We start from the raw sequence: 23,716 nt of genomic DNA on the forward strand, positions 1-23,716 counted from the left end.
GATTTTTATTTTCTTCATGTTTAACAATATGCCTATGATATTCTCACAGATATTCTTTTCAACATGCATCATAATGCGGTGATAAGGAGGGGCTCCACCCCGTGGAGCATAGCTGTCACGGTGGAGGTCAAAGTCAAAGTGGTCAACGCTCAGATATCATCGGTCGGTCGGGTGATCAGGTCAACGCTCAGATATAATCGATCGATCGGGAGACCAGGTCAACATCGGTCGATCAGGCGATCATGCCCCAACCGGGGGGAGAAGGTTCCGGTCCGATCCTGGGGGGAGAAGGTTCCGATCTGATCTCGTCTTTGACACGAGGAAGTGTCAAATGACCGACGCTCAAGGGAGTAGTGGACGCTGGACGGAAGAGGAGACGATGTGCAGAAGTCGGGCCGAGCAGCTATCCCGCTCGACCTTGCGATAAGACTCGGTATTGGCACAGTGGAGCTTCGGCCGACCGGATGAGACACGAGAACAGCGAAGTTACGGCCGAGCAGATACATGCACATGACTAGTGAAGTTTTGGCCGAGCGGCCAACCCGCTCGGCCTAGCAACATACTCCCTCTGTTATCCATCGGCATCCTTTTGGGAGTTAGTGCCACTGACACCGGGCATCGACAACTAGAAGATCATATGGTGGAAGCTTCTACTGTCACTTCAAAGATATGCTCGACCTGTTAAGGTACTATGTCAGGGACACTTTACTAACAAGTTTTTTCAGAAAAAAATTTGGGAAGCGTGCTCTCCTTGGGGAGCGTGCATGTACACTACAGGAGCTCTATATAAAGGGGGGTCCAAGCATCGGCGGAGGTATGCAAGAGACGCTGTTCGTGCTACTGTTCATTCTTGTTGTTACTCCACCTTCTACTTCATCGTCGATAACTGACTTAAGCGTCGGAGGGCCAACGCAGGGAACCTCTTCCCTGGCTCCGCACTGACGTCATCTGTGTTGCAGGTCAGAGCGGAGTCTATAGGCGGTCAGCGTGAGCGCCACATCCCCAGCTTTCTATCTCATCGACTTTCGGACAGGATTATATTTGGCACCGTCTGTGGGAACTTAACCTGCATCCGAGTTCAGAAGATGGAGAACGTTGGACGACTCACCACCGTGACGCTCACCAAAGAGGAGCTCGACATGCTAGTGTAATCCCGAGCGGCGAAGATGTTCGAGCAGCAGCAACAGCAGGCACTAGCCAATCGCACTACAACAAAAATGACTTTCTGCAGCGCGCAATTATGCTATCTGCAGCGGACATCACATGCTGCACAACTCCATGCTGTTAAAAGTCATAAAATATTCGCAGCGCGACCGTGCGCTGCTGTAAATTGAATTTGCAACGCGTGTTCGCGCGCTGCGATAAATTGAATTTGCAGTGCATAGCTGTGTGCTGCGGTAAATTACATTCACAACGCATAACTGCACGCTGCGGTTAATTGCATATAAAATAAAAAAATGTCACACATATAATTATCAATATCGTACAATTATCGCTAAAGGAATAACTGTGTTACAGGCATATAAAAAAAAAAAAAATAAACATCATATACTTTTTCTTTCTAATATAAATAACTGTGTTACAGGTTGATAAGGTAAAAAAATTATAAGCAGCAAGCCTTTACTCTCCTTCTATGTCTCTCTGAAGTAGTGCAAGTAATTCAAAGTCCACAATGATTTCTGATTGTTGCGTTGGTTCTTCTAACTCTCTTGCATTGGAATACATAAAATAGTCATAACATTAATAGACCAGTCGGTTCTTACAAGGTAACATTCATGAGACTAGTTCTACAAGAATCAAATGACATAAGTTAGTATTAGATAACTAATCACTGATTCATGTGTCTGAAAAAAATCAAACGATAATTTTTTTATTCTGAAATAAAGGGAGTTGGAAACACATTGATAGCATAATAGAAAAATGTTTTGATACAATCACTGGGGCATAACTCCAAACTATTGATACTGCTTAAAATGACAGTCACTAGGGCACAACCCCAAATGAACCATATTAGTACGACTTAAAATGCCTTTAATTTTCAATAAAACTGATACAATATATAGAAAACCTATTACAATGTGAATAATGCTGAAGTGGTTTTAGTATTATTTGTCAATGGTGCAACTCACATCATGGTAGTAAGAACAATGTACAAGATAAACGTAAACCCATAAAGCACAATGATGCAAAATCTCAAACTTTATGTTGAGTATCCACATTGCAGTACATATAATTAAAATTATTATAATGTAGATACTACCTAAGTAATTTTGATCTCTTAGTGGTGCAACACATCTTAATTGAGCCTAACTTATTTGCTCATAAAAAATTCAAATTCAATAAATGCCTATCACCCTTAGCACAATGATAAACTAAACTAAATTAAATGTTGTTAGTTGAAATGCAAGACTAGCTCAGAAAAGTTGAGATATGGAGATATCGGAATAGAGTAAAGCTAATTTTGGAAAGAAAGTTCTAAATATTATAAATGGTCATACTTTCTCAAATAAGAGAACATATGTGGGCTAATAAAATTAAAAAACAAGTATGTGCAAATGAGCAAGTTAATGTTACTTAGCATGTGATGACTTAGGGATTCCAACAAGTAAACAATCTCCTTATTAGGTTCAATGGCAGTGAGATTATAATGGAAACTAGACACATAATCAATGCATACAATTCACTAAAAAGTAATTAAAAATGATATTAAGAATATTAATTATCCGTTACTAGATAGCAAATAGCATGATTCAGTTAATAAAATCTACTGAAGAATCATAACACTAATATATCCGAATCCATATTAATCAAAGCTTAAATCTTGGTATAAAAAGAGATTTCACCCATTTTATTTCAGATCCTGTCAATAGCTTAATCTAATTTTTTAAGTGTATAACTCTTAAATTTTTGACCCGCTATTCTATTAGGTAAGTGAGAGCATGCCCAGTGGCATTATCTTTAGCAAAACGGCACAAGAATATCCAAACAAGAACACCTTCAACTGAAACTCCATCCAATAAATTAAAAGTCAAATTCTCCTTTAATTTTTGAGTGGTAAAGAAATGTTTGATTCAAACAGTTACCTGTTGTGCTTGAGGAACAACAATGCTTGAATTGCCACCGCCACCGTCGAGTAGCCCTTTTATCTCATGCCTTCGTCCTACTTTTGCCAAAAGCATCTGATAGTAAGGCGCTGAGTTCAGAAGTACCATTTATCCGACTCCTTAGCATTTGCTCAAACAGATCTCATGTTCTATTATATCTGATTCCCCTCTTCAACAGCTTGTCAAAAACTTCCATTGCTTGGCTAATCCTTCTTGCCTTCACCAATCCATCAAACCAGAGGACTCTCTATGCTATGGTTTGGGGAGTAGAGTGCTTTCAACGACAACATAATATACGAAAAATAAAAACAAATAAAAGAAATCTAACCTAAGAAAGATCCCGACGAAGATGTTCAAGTCAGTGGAGGGCTTCGATGGAGAGGGTTTCGGCGTGGAGGACTTAGGGTTTAGGGCTTCAACAGAGAGGGCTTCGGCGGAGGAGTTTGCGTGAGAGAGAGGTCGCGCGTTTAGTTTTTTTGCGTGAAAGAGGTGCGTGCAATTGGTTTTGCATGAGTTTGGTACGCGAGGGGAGTAAGTGAAAAATAATTGTGGAGGGTTTCACATGAATAATTTTGGCAAAAAGACTATTAACAACGCTAATTGCACGTTATTAAAATTTTTTAATATTTATTGGCAGCGTGTATTTTTACACATCGTCATTTATATATGTATAATAATTATTAACAGTGTCCACCGCATGACATTAATATTATGTTTTAACAGCGCACTATACACGTCGTTGAAAAGTATATTGACAGTGTACTTTTTTCGTATGTCATCATTTATATAAATATTATACTATCTGCAGCGCACATAATTAGGTGTGTCGTAAAAACTATTATTAACAACGTGCTTTAACTGCGCGTCGTTGATGATGCGCTGTGAAAAGTCATTTTTGTTGCAGTGTCGGTTAGTACAACAACCGACGACGTCGACAGCAGGAGGGCGAGCGGGATTGGAAGACTGACCGGAACCAGTTTCTATATGGGGGAAGAATAGAGGTCTGACCAACACGCAGGAAGCGCCGCCCACGCCCATCCCATTTCATCACGTCTTGTTCCAAACCCCCTAAGAAATAGCTCAGGTGAACCAGGAAAGGGAGTCATCTTCGGACGACGCTCCCATTCGAGATGCACAAAAAGGAAAGGCGCCTAGAAGTCACGCTTCGCCCGAGCAGATCAATTTGTAATTCTCTTAGGCGATCTTGGGTGAGCCTCTACCTAGGCACTATACCCCATTGGCGATCGGGGAATATAATGGAATGACTAATCCAGATAATCATCTGGATAAGTTTGATAACGCGGCCACGCTTCACCAGCACACAGATAGAGTGAAGTGTCGAGTCTTTCTCACTACTCTCTCCGGCTCGGCGCAGCACTGGTTCCGAAGATTGCCAAACAGATCAATACGTAGCTTCCAGGACTTCTGAGCTACGTTCCAGCACCATTTTGCCAGCAGCTAACGCTATCAGAAGACGAGCGTCAGCCTCTTTGTCCTGAAGCAAGGATCGAAAGAAGCGCTCTGAGCCTACATCAGGTGTTTCAATCAAGTGGCCATGGATATCCCCTCAGTCTCATCCGAGACGATGATGAATGTCTTCACGCAGGGGCTGGTTGAAGGAGAGTTCTTCCGGTCGCTCATTAGGAAGCCGCGCAAGGACTTTGACCACCTACTCAGGAAGGCCAATGAATACATAAACGTGGAAGAAGCCCAGGCAGTAAGGAAGAAAGAAACGTCAGCCGAGCCCACGCTGGTACCCAAGTTGCGACCATCGAACAGCCACCAACCGCCCAAAGAGCCAAGAACAGAGGGAGCACGGTCGCATCAAGAAGCCAGGACACATGTCGTGTAGCATGTGGCCTCTAGTCGGCAGAAGACGACAAGAGGCAAGGTATGGACACCGATGTTCTGCTCCTTTCACTAGTCGTTGACGCACAACATGCGCGACTGCTACGATCTGACACCGATCGATGGCCGACCGGCGCCGAGAGGATACCGTCGTCGATCTCCAACTTCAGATCGGCGACATAGACAACGATCTGTCGGGCGACGAGAGGACAAAAGAAGAGTGCCCAAGTGGCACCATCGACACTAGAGGAGGGATAACGCTGATCCTGCTCGAGTCCCGGCTAAGCAAAATAAACTCTCCACTCAGAAAGAAGAAAACAGAAGCAACGCCGCCCAAGTCTTATTCTATGGGGTCAACTATAACTGTCATTTTGTACTATAATGTCTGAAACCACTTATTTAATTTAGGATATTTATTGGATTAAATTATAATTTAATTTAGATTTAATTAAGAAATTATTAATTTAATAAATGGATTTAGTTAGATTTGATTAAGTTAGCTTACATTTATGGAATTAGAATTAACCAATTAAGAAAACGGTTGAATATAAATATGTATAAAATTTATTTTAAAAATAAATATGTATATAAAAATTTATATAACTGTATACATTTTTATACAAAAATGTATATGATTTAGTAAATATATAAAAATTTATATAACCATAGATATAGATTTTTGTTATTTATAAAATTTATAAAGACTTAGTATGTATATAAAAATTAGTATAACATATAGATATAAATTTTTATATAGAAATTATACATGACTTAGTATTTATGTATATAAACTATCCATCTAATCATAAATGAGATATAAATAATATAGGTACTATAAATTATAGAAATGTAACGTGTATGATAATAAAAAGGAAAAGACTATAATATATGGATAAAACTTAGTATATAAGAATTAAAGGCCTTAGCATTTAGAGATAAAACTTAGTATGTATAAATTTGTAGACATTATTCATCTAATTAATATGGAAATAAACTAATATATTACGTGATATATAAGTTATAATTACAAAGAATAAATAGAATTAAATAAGGAGAATGTAGGATTAATATATAAAGAAAGTGCTCTTGGTAACCAATTAAGAAATTATAGTATTATAAATTATATATCATGAATAAAATTTATATGACTAAGTAAAATATATATGGAATTATATAACTATGGTTTCTATCTAGACTTGTTATTAAGTTTTATAAAAAAAATAAAATAAATGACTTAGCATTTATATAAGTTACGAATTTATATGTGGATAGATATGGAAATAGAAATTGAGACCAAGTCCTAAATTCCCTCTTTTATTTAAACCCGCAACTCCACCTTGTCTTCTTGTTGCCACCAGCCTAAGGAGGTTTCCCCTACCCTTTGTTTTCTCCATCGATGCTAGAGTTTCAAGGGAAGACAAGGAGTTATAGTTAAGTACTTAAGGCATGTTCTCAACCATGTTATTATTTTAATTAGCCTCTATGTCTTGTGTAGTTTTGGATTTTTGTGGCTTGTGAGGTTTTGGTTTGTTTTCTTACTAAGGATACCATGGTTCGGCCCATACAAATGGTGCATATTTTCAACTATGTTAATGCTTTAGATTAGCTTCTATGTCTTGTGAATTTCGAGTACCATAGATTGAGTTGTGATGCTTTAGTTTAAGTTCTTTCCTTAAAGCTCTTAAAGGTTGTTTAAATGGAGGATTTTGGATTTTGGATTTTAGGGCTTATAATGATTGGTTATTTTTTTGCTAATGACACCATGTTTAGGATCTTTTTATGCTCTAAATTGATTGTGAATAGGTTGGATTTCGGATGTTATAGGGTGCAGTATAAAACCTATGGTTTAGTTCACACATCTTGGTTTAAAATTGTATTTTAGAAACGATATAGTTCGATGTTGCACTTCATGTTTGTTACATGCTTCTATCTATTTTTGTTTAGAAGATAGGAGACCATTTGATACCCAACTCGAATTGTAAAACTTGTAAAATTCAGATTTATAGTAGTAGATTAAAATTCTATTTTAGAGACTATATAGTCTGATGTTGCACTTCATGTTTGTTCCATGCTTCTAGTTGTTTTTCTGTAGAAGATAGGAGACCATTTGATACCCAACTCGAATTGTAAAACTTGTAAAATTCAGATTTTATGAGTAGATTAAAATTCTATTTTAGAGGCTATATAGTTTGATGTTGCACTCCATGCTTGTTCCATGCTTCTAGTTGTTTTCCATTAGAAGGTGGGAAACTTTTCTATGCTTATTTCAACTTATAAAACTAGAAAATTTCAGATTTATGGAGTGGTTAAATTCTGGTTTAGAGCTTTAATTAATATGATGTTGTAAAAATTTGTTTTAGAGCTTTAATCATCATGACGTTGTTAAATTCTATTTGTGAGGTTTAATTAACATGATTATGTTAAATTTTGTTTTTAGAGGTTTTATTATCATGATGTTTCTCTACAAGTTGCTTCGTGTTTTACTATTTGTTTTCCCTTAGAAACTAGAGATCTTTGCATGCTCAAATTATGATATAGATCATGCAAGCTTCGGATATGATAGGAGTCATTTTAAATTCTGTTTTTAATGGTTTAATCACCATGGGGTTGCATTAGAAACTAGAGAACGATGCATGCTCCGATTATGTTATAAACCTTGCAAGTTTCGGATATGGTAGGAGTAGTTCTAAATCCTGTTTTAAGGGTTTGTTCATCATGGTTGCTCTACCATTGTTCAGGTTTTTCTCATATCATGTTTTATTTTAGTTCCTCAGGATCATGTATGTTTAGGTACCCTAAATGAGTTTCGGTTTTTGGTTTGTAATTAAGTCTATGTTAAGAAAATGATACCATTTAGCTCCTATAAATTTTTAAGTTTTCAAAATTTGTTTAGTATGCTTGTGATTACCCTTGCTTCACATCATGATAGTTTAGAAGGCTATAGGTAGGATATAAATTTGCATGCTTACGTTTAGATTTACGATTATGCCATGTCTAAATTTCTACGCCTACTCATGCTATGTTGATACAGAAGTCGAAGTTTAAGTTTTGTTATGAATTGACACGCAAGTTTATGTTCATATTCTTCGTATGTACGATTATGATATCTTAAGGTGATAATGATAATGATAAGAATTTAGGTGGTGTTTGGTTCTCTCCTAGGAATCGGAATGAGAATGGGTATCATAGTATTTTGGAATGGGAATGGGTAAGAGCTTGGGTATTATTCTTAAAAATAATGTTTGGTTAGTTAAATATTTTCGATCAGAATGAACCTAAATTTCTTTTTTTACCCTTAGAGGAAAATAAGAGAAAAAATTAGATGGAAGAGAAAGTTGAATGTGAGAGAAACATATGATGAGCGAGAATGATGAGAGAGAAAGTGTGATGAGAAAAAATGAAGAGGGAGAAAGTGTGATGAGAGAAAATGAGGAGAGAGAGCGTGATAGGAGAGATTGAGAAGAGAAAAAGTATGAAGAGAGAGAAACTATGCTGAGAGAAAATGAGGGATTGAGGAGAGAAAACGTGATGAGAGAGAAATTATGATGGAAAAAAATGAAGAAAGGAAAAGTGTGATGAGAGAAAATGAGAAGAGAGAGTATGATGGAAGATAATAAAGAGAGAGAAAGTGTGATAAGAGAAAATGTAGAGAGAGTATGGTAAAGAGAGATTGAGGAGAGAGAAAGTATGATGAGAAAGAAAGTATGATGAAAAAATGAGGAGACAATTAAGAGAGAGAAAATGATGAGAGAGAATATAGAGAGAAAATTATAGAGAATGTGTGATGAGAGAGAATGAGGAGAGAGAAAGTGTGATGATAGAATGAGGAGAGAGAAAGTACGATGAGAGAGAACAAGGAGAGAGAGTGAAATGAAAGAAAAATTGAACAAATATACTAAAGGTATTTTCGTCCAAGACTTAATTCTCATTCCTATTCCATCAAAACCCAAGGGAGGAGGTGGGTTTCATCCATACCCAAGTTTTTGGGTTTCATTCCAAAATCTTGATTCCATTCCCATCAACCAAACATAAGGTTTGGGAATGAATCCATTCCCTCATTCCCAAACCTCTAAACCAAACGCCACCTTAATAAGAATACTATGAGGGAACAGGCCCTAGAGGGAGTCCGTTTACGGGAAAAGGCCCCAAAGGGAGCCCAAATCGGGTAAGTTGACTATAACAAAGTGATAATAATAATGATAAAGATGTAATGAGGATATCGTGAGAGAAAATGCCTCAGAGGGAGCCTGCTTACGGAAAAAGACCCTAGAGACAGCCCAATATCGGGTAAGTTGATTGTGACAAAATGATAATGATTTGATGAGAATACCAAGAGGAAAAAGGCCCCAAAGGGAGCTCATTTACGAGACAAGGCCCTAGAGGGAGCCCAATATCGGTTTTCCATGATAGGCCATGACCCAGTGACGAGAGTTGCTGATGCCCCGCCGCCAAGTACCATGATTTTACAACTAAGATTGATCAATCGATCATATGACGATAGCTTGTCACTTTCAACGATCCTTGCCTTAAAAGGATTTATAATATATTATGCTTATTTTTATGCTTACATTATGTTGATGTACATGCTCATGATTATAACTGTTCGTATGCTTATGTTTATGCTTACGTTATGTTGATGTACATGCTCATGATTATGCTTGTTCGTATGCTTATATTTATGCTTACGTTATGCTGATGTATAGGAAGGTCCCTAGTTACCTAGAACGTGGTTTTTCTTAGTGCACCAGATTATAGGCGCTAACTATTGCATGGTATGGTTTTGAATATGCTAAGTCTCTCGACTCACAGACTTTAACCTTCTTTTTTTTAGAAAAGGGAATAGTCGAGGCAGGAGGCGTTGACTAGTGAGTCAGCTCAGAACCATGGCAGTACAACCCGAAGACCTTCCAGTTTAAATTCTGCATTTAGTTATGTTGTTTTTGAACCATCTATGTAATTTTATCTGAACTAAGAAACAGCTATGGAAGTATGAGAAAGTGACGTCCGCATTTCTATTTATGAATTGTAAGTAAAAAAAACTAGGAGCGTTACATGTACATTGCCATTTATTTATTTTTTATATTTGTGGTGGGCCCGTGAGTTAGCCCACCTAATCTGGAATCCACCTTAAGTTGGATTGGATTGGAGATTTTCCACGATGTCAAGATAATGAATTGACCCACCCTGCCTCGTCCTGCCAAATGGCTAACCAGCTATGAACCGACCTGCCCCACCATGGGTTGACCCATCTAATAGCTCTATATCCAAGTAATGATTAGCACATCTTGTGTTGCAACAAATGCTATAGAGTTGAGGGTTGCCACGTGTCAGAGCCATGCTGATATATCAACTCGAAATGATGGTAGAGATTTGGTAGATTTGAGCGGCGGAATCAACGGCTCAGCGTGATAGTTCATCGTTTTATTACTTTGATCCAATGGTTAAAATTCCAAGACCGAAGTATATTAGGGTTAGCGAGGGGAGAATGTCATCACTTTTTCGTCATCTTGTCCAAGTTCTAGAAACAATGATTTTCTGTCGCCCCACAAATTTCCTTTTTCCTATAAGTTCTTTCACCTTTCTTGTGCTCCAACTTTTGCTGTCTCTTTCGTCTTCATCCTCCGTAGTCTTCCAGCGCATCCATGGCAACTGAAAGTATTTCAACTCCCTAGTACACTTCAATGACATCTGATTTTAATAGAGGAGATTTGGACCAATTGTTCTTGCAATGTGAAATTCTTGCTGACCATCGAATAATAATCTTGAATAACTCTTGACCGACCTCATCTCCCCCTGTCGGTTTCATCACCTTTTTTAAGCGGTTAGCTGTTAGACGACCTTCAATTTTTCATTTTGAGATCTTTATCGAGGTCTGTCAATACTTCAATATTCACCTTTAACAATTGGACCCAACTCTTTTTGACTACTCTATGGAGTAATCATCATTTTCCACTTGTACTGAATCTCTCTCACTCTGAGTCTTCCATTATTTTTTCATTCACAATAAAATATTTTCTTCGCTTGTCGGTAAAAAAATATATTTTTAGGGAGAGAGACTATTTTGCCAATTGAGTATCTGACATATTTATAACTAATGATTTTACACGTGGTGACAAAAATAGATGTTGGGGTCTTCTACCCTCAAGTTAGTTGAGGCAGGTGAGCGCCTCCTGGGCCTCACCTCAGGTCCAGACCTGCTAAGGCTGAGTTGGAGGAGTGAGGTGCTTCGCCCGCTAGTTCTTTGGGTGATGGAGCGGGTCAGTTATGGTTCAAGCTTTAATTAGCCAGAACAGCTAGTTCAAACATTGAACCAACAATTCAATTGATTCTTTTATTATAGATGCTTTTTTAATTTTAATATAAATGATATTTTTTATTGCTAGAAATTTGTTAAAAAGAATGATTTGTCATTGAACCTAGGTCTCTTATGTGAGCCAAATATCCTATTCATATGGTCTATAACATATTAACATGCAATGTTAGTTAATTATTTAATAAGTAAGCAATAGTTTACTTTTCTTATATAAAAACTAATGGAGTAATAATAATAATTTATAAATTGTTAGTTAATTAAGAGAATTTTGTTAGTTAATTTATATTTTTTTTATTTTTAAAATATAATAATAATCTTAAACTATGACGAATAATGATGAACCATACACAATTCGTGAACTGGCAGTTTCGAATCTTGAATGATAATTATCTTAGATGATTAAGATTAAGGGTTGACCCCCCAAAAAACGATCAAACCGTCAGTTTCAAATCACGATCGGGTTTAAATCCGGCCTATAGTGGTCCCGATACCATCTTCGTCCATCATGGCAGGATCTCTACAAGCCGAACTGAGTTTTACACGTCCACCTCACGGTCCAGACTCTTCAACCCACTCCCAAGCGACCTTCTGATGGGCTCAGTTGGTAATCCTAAGTCAACCATTTCACCTTAAAGAGCAGGTAGGGGATTTGCGCTTAGAAACTCTCTTGAGAATTCAACCTCGTCTTGATAACATTAACCCACGGGATGGTCACGATGTGCCACAAGATTAATGAGGTGGCGCAGTGGCGGAGTGGGTAGCGCATGACTCAACCGAGGTAAGAATTTGTAGAATTTATCGGATCAAGGTGGAGTTGTGCCTCCAATTTTTGTGATCCATACCTTATCCCTATTGTAGTTATGGGTTATGATGATGGAGTTATCCACTTGAGTTCCCGTTGTCCTCCAATCCCATAGACATACAAGCTTGGGTCGACAGGCTCCACCCAATCGAGGATTGTAGTTGGCAAGGACTACAGCTGAGGGATTCAAAGCTGAAATCGCCGACCAAGCAACACAGCTACATATGATGTAGCAAGAGCTAGAGATGGCAGAGGCGGAGGTGGCCACCCTCCAAGAGCAATCGAGCGAGTTCTAAGCCTAATTGAAAAAATTGGAATCACACGCCTCCTCAGAAAAGAAATAACAGAAAAAAACCACATCTAAATTAGAGAAGATGAAAGCCAAGTCGAGGACTCGGCAAGAAGAGATGGATATATTAAAGGCAATGTTGGAGATCAGGAGGGTCTTGTCTAAGACCTAGCGATCTAAAATAGATACCTTTAGGCTGACCTAGTAGCCTAGAAGGGTGAATTAAAGGGCAAGGAGGTGCAACTCGAAGGTTATGTGGCTAGAGAAGAAAAATGTTGGGCCATTAAGAGGGAAGAGTTTGTACGGTTGGAGGAATTCTATGATCTACTAGATAGTCACACCCTCAAAATGGTCTAGTATGAGATTGATAGTGTAGTCAAACAGTTTTGTGAGGCCAAGCACTTACCTGCTGACTTATTTGATAACACTATAAGCCTGAGAAGTGTCTACGACAACATCCCTAAAGAGGAGTTTGTCAACTAGCGTAGTTTGATTATATGCTGCTTATTGTAAGCCTTCGATGGTATACTTAGCCAAATTTTTGAAATGAAATGAAAGATAAAACTCTTACTTTTGAATGTTCTCTTAAACTATGGGAGGTCGGTCATGAGTAGTGAGAGTCAAAGGGCTCCAAGTCTATGAGGGTACTCGGTCGCATGAGAGCATGATTGCGTGGGAGCACACTTGGACTTGATTGTGTGAGAGCACACTCGGACTTGGCGCGTGGGAGAACTCTTGGACTCGATTGCATGGGAGCACACTTGAACTTGATGCATGGGAGCACTTTTGGACTTGATCGTGTGGGAGCACGCTTGAACTTGGACGTGTGGGAGCATACTTGGACTTGTTTGCATTGGAGCATGCTTGAACTTGGTATGTGGCAGCACACTTGGACGCGATGCATGGGAGCATGCTTAAACTCAATCGCATGGGGGCATGCTTAGACTTGATCACGTGAAAATACGCTTGGACTGGACACGTAGGAGCACGCTTGAACTTGGCACGTGAGAGCATGCTTGGACTCGGAGTGTGAGAGCACGCTTGAACTCAGTCGCGTGGGAGTACGCTTGGACTTGATCGCGTGGGAGAATGCTTGGACTTGGTCATGTGGGAGTACGCTTGGACGTGTTTGCTGAGAGAACGCTTGGACTTATCAGGTAGGAACATGCTTGGACTTAGCTCGTGGGAGCATGTTTGGACTCAATCACATGAGAGCATGCTTGAACTTGGTGCGCAAAAGCACGTTTAAACTCGACCAAGTGGGAGCACGCTTGTATTTGATCTCATGGGAACATGCTTGGACTAGACGTTTCGGAAAGGAAAAGTTATTTATTGCAAAAGGAGGCAAAGGTAGATACAAAACAAATAAATACTTGAGACAAAATAGAAAATTAAAAAAACACCCGAGGTCCTTAAGTGTGGTAGGGCCACAAATGCATAGTCGACCATGGTCGGTCAAGCTCTTTACCAGCCAAATCTTTTAGGTAGTATGCTCTCGAGCTTAGTTTGCGGGTGACCTGATATGGTCCTCCCCACTAAGATTTTAGCTTTCCCACATCGCCCACAGGTTTGATCTTCTTCCAGACAAAGTTGTTGACTTGGAAAGTGCGTGAGATAACTCTCTTGTTGTAAGTCTGGCACATCCATTGAGGTAAGCCACAGGCCAAAATGCTACCTTTTCTAAGTTTCATTGATCAAATCTAGCTTCAATAGTCGTTTGTCAAAATTATTGGAATCATAAGTTTGTATCCAAGCTATCTCCATACCAACTTCGATCAAAACCAATGCTTCTCCTCCGTAAACCAAGTGAAAAAGAGTCATCCTTGTGCCATGGTGATAGTTTCGCCTTGAGCAACATCACCTGCAAAGTTGGGATCCTCGACATTTCTCCTGAGTTCCACCATCTCAACATCTCAGTTTAGGCGGTTCTCACAGACACCAATTTGAACATATTTGAGACCGTGATTTAATGAGTCATCAAAAAGCAACTATCACGGAGAAGATAGTAGGTGACACAATGGTGAGGGGGTTGCACGAAAATCTTACAGACAACTTAGCAAAGATGTTAGAATGAGCACCGAGATTGGACTCGGCGTAATCACTCCGATGCTCACGTTAGCACAAGAGTTAAAGGAAGATGAAAGTGATGGAATAATCAAAGCATCCAAATGGTTGTGTCCACATAGCTGCGCACGTAGGAGCGGGAGTCTTTTTATAGAGCTACAACTATATTTTCTCATGCCCCACGTGCCCCAAGATGAACACTAACATTCTCCACATCCTCCAGATGAAATTGGTACACTATTCATATCTTTTGGGATAAATAACTATATTACTATGATCTTCCGGAGGGGAAGAGTAATGACTACATTATCCATATTTACCGGAAATAGCGGCTCGCCAAATTATGTAAAGGGTAAATCATGAGTGACTGAGCTAGAGAAATCGATGATCACTTTAACCTCTATTTTTACTTAAGTATTTATCCATACCTTTGACTGGACCACGTCACATCTAGATTTATATTCCCACATCAAATATCTGCTTTTTTTGATATGTCAAACCTAAGGTCGGCAATGATGCAATATATAATTAACGTTGCATGGGGCCAAGCTCATTTAGGTGCTTCTATTTGAGTTGGTCGACAAAATGTTACATTTTGATATTTCATGGAAGCTCCCATCTTACAGAAATTTCTCATCAATCTTATATAGTACCGAAGATTAACCGTTGACATGCTGAGTGTTTGGTGTTTGACTTGAGCCCTCCACAGTTACAAGCCATCTTCCTCCCGACTTAACTTCCCAAGAGTCAAACTCCAACCTTCCAACCACTTTCCATGCACACACAGCGAATCAACCTCCCAACTGCCGCGGATATCATCGCGCGTTACGCGCCAGCTTACTCCAACTCACCATATAAATTAAGCCGGCCATTGCCCCCGAAATGAAGCATCGATCCCTCAAGCTCGTTGACTAATGGCGATCCAAAGCCTTTGCGTAGATATGCAGCTCAAGGGCAACGAGGATAGCAATACGGCGGCCATGCTCAGACGGATGGGTTCCAACTTGTGCAGAGAGGAGATGAGCACGAGCAGATCTGCGCAGAGTTTTTGCAGCATGTTAGAACCGATGCTTCGAAATGTGGTATGTATGCACTAAATCAGAACATTTGTGGTATTTTTGTTTTTTTGTTCAGATCTTGTGCTGAACAAATTGGCAAAGTGCAGGTGCGTGAGGTGGTTCAGCAGAAGTTCGATCAGTTCGTGGTCGCACTGCAACGGCCTCTGTCGTCAGTTGCTCCCCCTAGATCTAACCAGTTGCTTATGGAGAAACAGCCGCCAGTAGCAAGCCTGGAACTCATGTTCGTAGATCAAATGTCAACGCACATCTACAACAAATGCAAGATACGGAACAGAGACGACAAGCCTCTGCAAGTCAAGCTTGTCGATGCCATGACTAAAGAAACTCCTGTCTTTTCTCCCTCGAAGACTATGAAGGTAGAGATTGTGGTTCTCAATGGGAATTTTCCCTCACAGAAAGAGGAAGACTGGACGGCAGACGAGTTCAACAGAAACCTCGTGAAACGGAGAGATGGAAAGCCGCCGTTGCTCGTCGGAGAATGCACGGCGGTGCTGTCCGGAGGCATGGCGACGTTTCAAGAAGTTGAGTTCTCAGACAACTCGAGGTGGGTGAGAACTGGGAAATTCGTGCTGGGTGCGAGGGTTTGCTATGGCAATGGCGGAGGGGCAAGGATTAAGGAAGCAACGACCACACCTTTCAAAGTCCTGGATCGTCGCGGTGAAGGTGATTGAACGCCACCTAGCTCCAACTAAATTTCAATCCGTTCAGATATTTAATGATTAAGTTTCATGTTTAACAGCATATAAGAAACATTATCCACCGATGCCTAATGATGAAGTGTGGAGATTGAAGAAGATCGGCAAAGATGGAGCATTCCACGTGAGGTTGGACAATGCAAAAGTAAGAACAGTGGAAGAGTTCGTGAGGCTAATGGACAAAGATCCAAAGCGTCTCAGAAACGTAAGCTGAAATGTCTAAATCTTTCCCTACAAAGGCTTTAATTTTGATCAAAGTGAATGATGGTGATGATTCAGATTCTAGGAAAAGGTATGTCCGAGAAGATGTGGAAGGCAACTACAAAGCATGCAAGGACTTGCAAAGTTGAAGAGAAACAGTGCCTTTATCAAGGGCAGTTGCAGATGAATGATCAGTTGAACAAAGCTCATGGAGTGCCGTATAATGGATGCTTTGCCACACAAAGTGATCTTCTCTTCGTCATTATAATTTTGTTCTGAAATTAAAATTCTGTTATGAATGTATTATATTACTTATTGGATTTCCCTTCTCTCTTTCCAGTGAATTCTGTGGAGGAATATGGAGCAGAGACTCGGCTAGTTTCAAGTTATCAGCAGCAGAACATGAATATGCCTGCATATGAACAAGGGAGATCAGAGGACAACAATAGAACTTTGCAAAGCAACATGCAGATGAACACCACAATCGTAATCGAGAACATGGACTTCGAATTACTTGCGGTGCAACAAGTTTCATCCTAGCAAATCTTGTAGCTTTATATATACTCCCCACTTCATCTTGTATTATGTTTCTCAGTTGTAATGCTTCTTCAATATATCAAGACGGTAAAGCAAAGTCTGATGGATAATGATCCTGTCCGGAATCTGAATCAGACGGACCGCCGAGTGAGGTGAATGAAATATTGATCGAATCGCGATGACCCGGAGGTGGTATGCTAAGATGTCTTCTATGTTGACCAAGTCATCAAAAGTCCTCTGGTCAACGCTATCTGCAGCCAGCGACTGAGTCACCCCGATCCCTAGTACCCCGATGCTCGAGACAGATCCAACGAGTATATAAGTAATAGGCTAAGACATAAAATAATGAAATGTGTATAGAATATGAACGAAAAACGTACCCTGACCCAAGGGGGTGGCCTCGGATGGGACGCTGCTCGAGTTGTCGTAACCTGGAAACGTAGATGAATAAGTCGGATGACGAGCTGGATCTGACGGCACCTAATCGAGCATGGCCTAGATCTGGAAGACGACATGCAAGCCGGAACCTCGTCATGCCACACCGACCGGGATATGAAATCGGCACGTAGGCCGGGATATGAAATCGGCATGTAGGTCGGGATACAACGGACATGCCCAAATAAGACAACGATGCGAGGATCGGAATGTAGCCTCGTCTCGAAGGCCGGAACGCAACAGAGACGGAGCACGATCAAGTCGGAATCCACTAGCAGTGGCGATGAGGGCTTAGAGGGTCGACCCACATCGAAGGCACATGACAATGTGAACGGTCCGGAGGTGGCCTACGATGAGGTGATAAGAGAGGCAGTGTTGTGGCGTCCTGGAGGAGACCGCTGGTGAGGCAGCGCTTGGCTGTTCGGCGGTCTGAAGGGTGACGGCCGGCTGTTGTGGGCGCCGATGTGCCAAGGGAGAGGGAAGAGGTAGGAGGTGGCAGGGCTGACGTTGTGGGTGAGGCCGAGATGATGCCAGTGCAATGTCGTGTGGGTTTTCCCGACAGCGGAAGAACCCAAAGCCCTTTCTCCTCCCAAAGACAGCGGGCCCTTCAAAGAAGAAGACCTTCCATTTTATGTTGGCTGTGGATTAAAGGAAGAAGGCGGCTCCGGTGTTGGGGCTAAGAGGGGAGAAGGAGGCGTTGGCTAGGAGGGTGGCAGCGCGACAGTTGTGGCGACCTCAACGACGTCGCCCTGGAGGAGAGAAAGGAAGAGGCAACAGCGTCCTCGTGGGCGTCTGTGTGGCGGCCAAGGCGTGAAGAGGCGGCGGTGCCGCTCGGTGACAAGGGAGAAAGCGGCAGCCACGACAACGGTGGCGTGAAGAGGGAGAAGGGAAGGCGGCGTCAGTGTCGAAGGAGGAGAGGAGATGGTGACTAGAAGCCCCTGATGGCCGTAGGAATGGGAGAGTAGAAGAGAAGGGGGGTGGCTCACCGGCGACGAGGGAGACGGTGCCGACGAAGGTGGCGTCCCCTCTACTATGGTGGCAGTGAAGAATTTCCACGAAGAAGGAAAAGATCCAGCCCCCCTCTTAAGCCCTAAACAGTGTAATAACCAAATTACCCTTCCTCCTCTTCCTAATTTCTCCTTTGCCCTTAAGTTATATCCACATCACAAGCCTCCCCTTCAAGTCTAGTCGAAGGAGGCGCAAGTCCGACTGACTAGACCCAGCCAAACGAAAAGCAAAATCCCTCATGAATGTAGAGTCAGATCGCTAGGCCTGCCGTATAACATCAAACGAATAACGACGAATGGTAGACACCTGGTAGAGCGACGAGTGAGATGCGAACGATGAGCGCCAGGTAGAGCAACGAGTTGGATGCGAACGATGAGCGTTGGGTAGAGCGATGAGTGAGATGCGAACGATGAGAGCCGGGTAGAGCGACAAGTGAGATGCGAACGATGAATGAGGTGAATGTTGACCAAGCCATAGGGAGAATGTCGAGCGAGTCGAAAGACGACGAGCAAAGGGTTCCAAGGGCACAACCGAAAAAGTACTGACAGAGCAACAGTAAATTACGATCGAGCAATAGAGAGAATGATAGACGAGCAGAGTCGTAAGCGCGACCAGAAAAATGCCAACCGAGCGACAGTAAATCAGGGTCGGACAATAGAGAGAATGATAGACGAGAAGAACCATAAGCGCAACCAAGAAAAATATCGACTGAGCGACAATAAATCGCGACCGGGTGGCCGCACAATACTGACCGGGCAATCGAGAAAATGTCGATCTAGCAATCAAAAAATGACAACCTGGCGATCGAAAAAATGCCGACCTGGTAATCAAAACAATGCCGATCGGGTAATCAAAAACTGCTGAGCGGGTCGAAAGACGATGGGCGAGTGGTATCAAATACGCGATCGAGAAAATATCGATCGATCGATAGTAAATCACAATCGAACAATCGAATAATGTCGACCTGGCAATCGAAAAATCTCAACCGGGCAATAGGGATGAGCGAAACGTGGATGGTGAGCGCGGGCCAGAGCGGCGAATGAAGCAAGTGTGATGAGTGTCGGGCAGAGCGGAGAGTGAGCGGTGAGTGTCGATCGAGCAACAACGATGAGCAAAACGCAAACGGTGAGTGCCGAGCAAAGTGGCGATTGAGACGCGAACGGTGAGTGTCATGCAGAGTAGCAAATGAGTCGCGAACGACAAGTGTTATGCAGAACGGCGAGTGGAGCGAGTGTAATGAGTACGGGCAGAGCGGAGAGTGAGAGGTGAGTGCCGATCGAGCAACAGCGATGAGCGAAACGTGAACAGTGAGTGTCGGACATAGCGACGAGTGGAGTGTGTCCTTGACTAGGGAGGAACCCGTCCGACTAGTAGTTGATCGCGGTCCGAAGGGCGGCGGCCGATGGTTGTGGGCGCCGGTGTGCCAAGGGAGAGGGAAGAGGTAGGAGGCGGCAAGGCTGGCGTTGTGGGTGAGGCCAAGACGATGCCGGTGTAGTATCATACGGGTTTTCCTGGCAGCGGAAGAACCCAAAGTCCTTTCTCCTCCCATAGGCAGTGACCCCTTCAAAGAAGAAGACCTTCCTTCTTCTGTTGGCTGTGGATTGAAGGAAGAAGGCGACTCCGGCGTTGGGGCTAAGAGGGGAGAAGGAGGCGTCGGCGAGGAGGGCGGCAGCGCGATGGCTATGGCGACCTCAATGACGTCGCCCTGGAGGAGAGAAAGGAAGAGGCAACGGCGTCCTTGCGAGCGTCTGTGTGGCGGCCAGGGCGCGAAGAGGTGGCGGTGCCGCTCGGCGATGGGGGAGAAAGCGGCGGTCGCGACGGCGGTGGCATGAAGAGGGAGAAGGGAAGACGACATCGGTGTCGAACGAGGAGAGGAGATGATAACCAGAAACGCCTGTCGGCCATAGGAGTGGGAGAGTAGAAGAGAAGGGGTGGCTCGCCGGCGACGAGGGAGACGGTGCCGACAAAGGTGACGTCCCCTCTACTGTGGTGGCGGCGAAGAATTTCCAGAAAAAGGAAAAACCCCAGCCCAGTGTAATAACCAAATTACCCTTCCTCCTCTTCCTAATTGCCCTTAGTTATATCCACATCAGATAACTAACACATTAATTAATTCTTGTTAAATGGATGCAGACGAAAAGCTTCAGAGCTTTATTCAACAAGTTCTTCTATTCTATTTCCCCTTCCATATTCATGTTCTTCTTGGAGGTCTCGTTGTGGGGCAGTTGCATGCCTGCTCATGTGAATTTGCTTTAATTTGCGATCGAGAGACTTGGAACTATTTTGTTTCTCTTCTTCTCCATTGCCTTGTTTAATTTCCTGCGATCTACAGTCTTCTTTGAGTTGTTAACCTTCTTCTTATAAGCAATGACTGCGTTCATGAATTCCTGCAAGAGAAGGTATTATTACATTAGTTACTAGAAATGCTTTTGAAAATTTTGAAGTACTTTTACCTGATAGGCTGCAGGGCAGCCAGGATACTCAAACTCGTCGGTGCCCGGCCGACGCATTCGCTCCGGGTGGAACTGTAACCCCACCGTGAACTTGCCCTCCTCCGGGCAGTACGAGTTCGGGTCATAGAATCCCTCCACCAATCCTTCTCTCGCCACACCCATCGCCACGAACCGCTCCGCCAGCCTCTTAACCCCTTGGTGGTGGTAGCTGTTCACAGAGATCTCCGGCGAGCCTCCGAACCATGAATACAAAGGAGTGTTCTCCACCAGCCACACCGGGTGCCGGTGGCCGTCGTAGTTTTCATAGTCCACATGCTTTCCGGTTTCTGGAAGCTCCTTGTCAACGTCCCGGAAGAGCAAGCCGCCGCATGCCACGTTGAGGATCTGCGCGCCGCGGCATATGCCGAGGATGGGGGTGCCTCGCTCGAGGCAGAGCTCGGCGAGGGAAAGCTCGATGAAGTCCTTCTCGTGGTCGACGGAGGCGTCGCCGGGGTGTAGGAGGCGGACCTCCTCTAGCTCCTCCGGAGAGAGGCTGCTGGAGGTCTCGCCGTCGTAGAGCGACGGATCGATGTCCTCTCCTTCACAAAGGAGCACGCCGTGGATTGGCTCGTAGCCGCGGAGGAGCGAGTGGACGCCGGAAACTCGAGGGACGATGATTGGAACTCCACCGTAGGCGACGATGAGGTCGAGATGATACTCCCCTGCATGAAGAACGCAGAGAAATGCCATTGTTTGATCATAAAAAAAAAACAGAGAATCTTTGGTTTGGTGAAACAAGACCACATACCTACGAAGTCAACGAACTTGTTCTTGCGAATGGTGCGACGAGAGACGATAAGAACTCGGGGGAGCATTTGAGATTGATCGCAGAATGAATTCATCTCGATCTTCGCAGAATGAATTCATCTAGATCTTCTTATTGTTTTTCTTCTTTACTTAAGAAGCAACGACGCAAGAGAAATATTCACTTTGCCTCTCAAAATTTCGAAGTTCGTATCTGTGTCATCAAGAAATTACATTTACCTCTTACAATTTTAAAATCTAGTATCTATTAATTAAAATTTATTTGATATTGATTTAATTCAACAATCAAGTTGGGAATTACATTTAAATTTATTTAAAATTGTTGGAACAGACATGTATATTTTATTCAAAATATAAAGGCAAAAGAGAATTTAGTACTCTGATAGTAAAATTAAAATTTCTAAAACCTTGGAGACAAAATGAAAATTTCAGAACAAGAGTAGGGCCGGGTGAGAACCCGTGTTTACTAATTTGACTACACCTGTACAATTACCTGAAATGTCATAGGTGAAAAGCGTGGGGTCATCTTATTGTCCCATAAACACGATGCGGCGTCGACGATACTCTATCTCATTGCCACCACGAGAGGCTTCCGTTCACGTTTCGAATGCCAGGTCACTTGAAGACGTGGCAGAAGCCACGCGTCGAAGGAAGGTGGACGTTGTAGGTGGGCATGCGTAGTTCTGCTCGGTGACAGTTACAACTGGGGCGGGCCCAACTGGTGGAGTTGAAGTGCAATTTCATGATGACGTGTCAGTTCCTTGAAAGTCTCAAGTCACAACTCACAACTGTCAACTGTCTGAGAGAAGAAGACAGTGGACTCACGTGCTTCATGGGTTTAGATTTTCAGTATTTTCTTTTAACCAAACATTTTTTTTTAACAAAAGAAAATACAACAGCTTGATATTTTGCATGACACACAGAAATTATTAATTATGGTAGAATTTTTTTATTCTATTATAATTGTTTTTGTGCATTGGAAGAGAATGTTCATAGTGTTATCAGCTAATTGAGTTCCATTAAGAACAGTTTGGATGATAATTAAGTGCAATCTCTAAAATTTAGAGTATCTAATTACAATTAGCTACTCCCAATTCTCTCTACGGATTATGAGTTATAGTGGTAGTAGTAGTTAATCCACCAGCTCGTAGACCCACCGGATATCCGGCTCCTCCGCTCTCTTCGCCGGCTCTGACGCTTCCCTTGCAACATCCCCCGCCGGGGAGACGGCCTCTGGCCGCAGCTCATCGGCAGAGTGCGCGAAGAAGCAGATCTTGCGTGCGCATGTGGGTCCGGAGACACACATCCTCGTCCGGTAACGCGCGGGGTGGAGCCAGAACTCGAACACCCCGTGCGCGAACTCGCAGCGCAGCCCCCGCCGGCACGCCCCGCTCTGCCGGAACTCCGGACACGGCACGCCGTGGTGGGGGAACCTCCTGGGGTCCCGCCGCTGAGCCTTCTCCCCCCGGTGCGCGTACGGACATTTCATCCATTGGTGCGGGTACGCCTTCCCGCACCGCCGCACCTTGAACTCGTACATCAGAAACTCGTCCAGCTCCGCCCTCGTCACCCCGTACGCCACCCGCGCCGCCTCCGACAGCCGTAGGTACTCGCACGGCACAACTAAAAAAGGGTGCTGCTCCATCGATACAATTAACTGTTCTCTGCATCGCAAATTTGGGTCTGGAAATCGATGTATTTATAGGGGAATCCTTTTGTTGGATTGTGCATGCATGCTAGGCAAGTGTAACCTTGAATTCTGCCACCAACTCCAGTGGTTAATGCTGCTGGGCAGGGAATGGTAACGGGTTAACTTTAACATCGCCGAAGTAATTCGGCAGGGGAACTCTGTTTACGGCGGAGAAGGTGGGAAGAAAGGGGCGGCGGCTGCCTAGAGAGGCTTGATTTGAGAGTTTCAGGGAAGAGACAAGGGAGGGACGGACTTCTTCTGATGGCTAGCTGCGTGTCTGTAATTCTGAAACGGCAGGCAGGGAGAGAGGTTTGTCGGAGTCCGCCGGCCGGCAGCCCACAAAATGCGGGTTGGTTTTTTTTTAGTTCTGAATTGTTTTATTGTTTAGACGGGA

At 42.8% G+C, this 23,716-nt stretch overlaps 3 protein-coding genes across 3 annotated transcripts; 1 reads left to right on the forward strand and 2 right to left on the reverse strand.

Annotated features, from left to right (window-relative positions):
- Positions 1-15,310: 15,310 nt before the first annotated feature.
- Positions 15,311-17,002, forward strand: LOC122003956 (calmodulin-binding protein 60 D-like). The gene is made up of 5 exons (XM_042558915.1): positions 15,311-15,502; positions 15,586-16,162; positions 16,239-16,399; positions 16,474-16,639; positions 16,736-17,002. The coding sequence occupies exons 1-5, from the start codon at positions 15,335-15,337 to the stop codon at positions 16,933-16,935; spliced, it is 1,272 nt and encodes a 423-aa protein (XP_042414849.1). The 5' UTR covers positions 15,311-15,334; the 3' UTR covers positions 16,936-17,002.
- A 3,625-nt stretch (positions 17,003-20,627) lies between these two features.
- On the reverse strand, positions 20,628-21,709 carry LOC122004575 (putative glutamine amidotransferase GAT1_2.1). The gene is made up of 3 exons (XM_042559439.1): positions 21,616-21,709; positions 20,829-21,529; positions 20,628-20,762 (listed from the first exon to the last, which is right to left on the reverse strand). The coding sequence occupies exons 1-3, from the start codon at positions 21,707-21,709 to the stop codon at positions 20,628-20,630; spliced, it is 930 nt and encodes a 309-aa protein (XP_042415373.1).
- Positions 21,710-22,764: 1,055 nt separating this feature from the next.
- On the reverse strand, positions 22,765-23,277 carry LOC122004576 (zinc finger CCCH domain-containing protein 37-like). The gene has a single exon (XM_042559440.1). It carries the CDS (start codon positions 23,275-23,277, stop codon positions 22,765-22,767), a length of 513 nt encoding a protein of 170 aa, XP_042415374.1.
- Between the last annotated feature and the right edge of the window lie 439 nt (positions 23,278-23,716).

This window comes from Zingiber officinale, chromosome 7B (assembly GCF_018446385.1).
Source record: "Zingiber officinale cultivar Zhangliang chromosome 7B, Zo_v1.1, whole genome shotgun sequence".
NCBI lineage: Eukaryota > Viridiplantae > Streptophyta > Magnoliopsida > Zingiberales > Zingiberaceae > Zingiber > Zingiber officinale.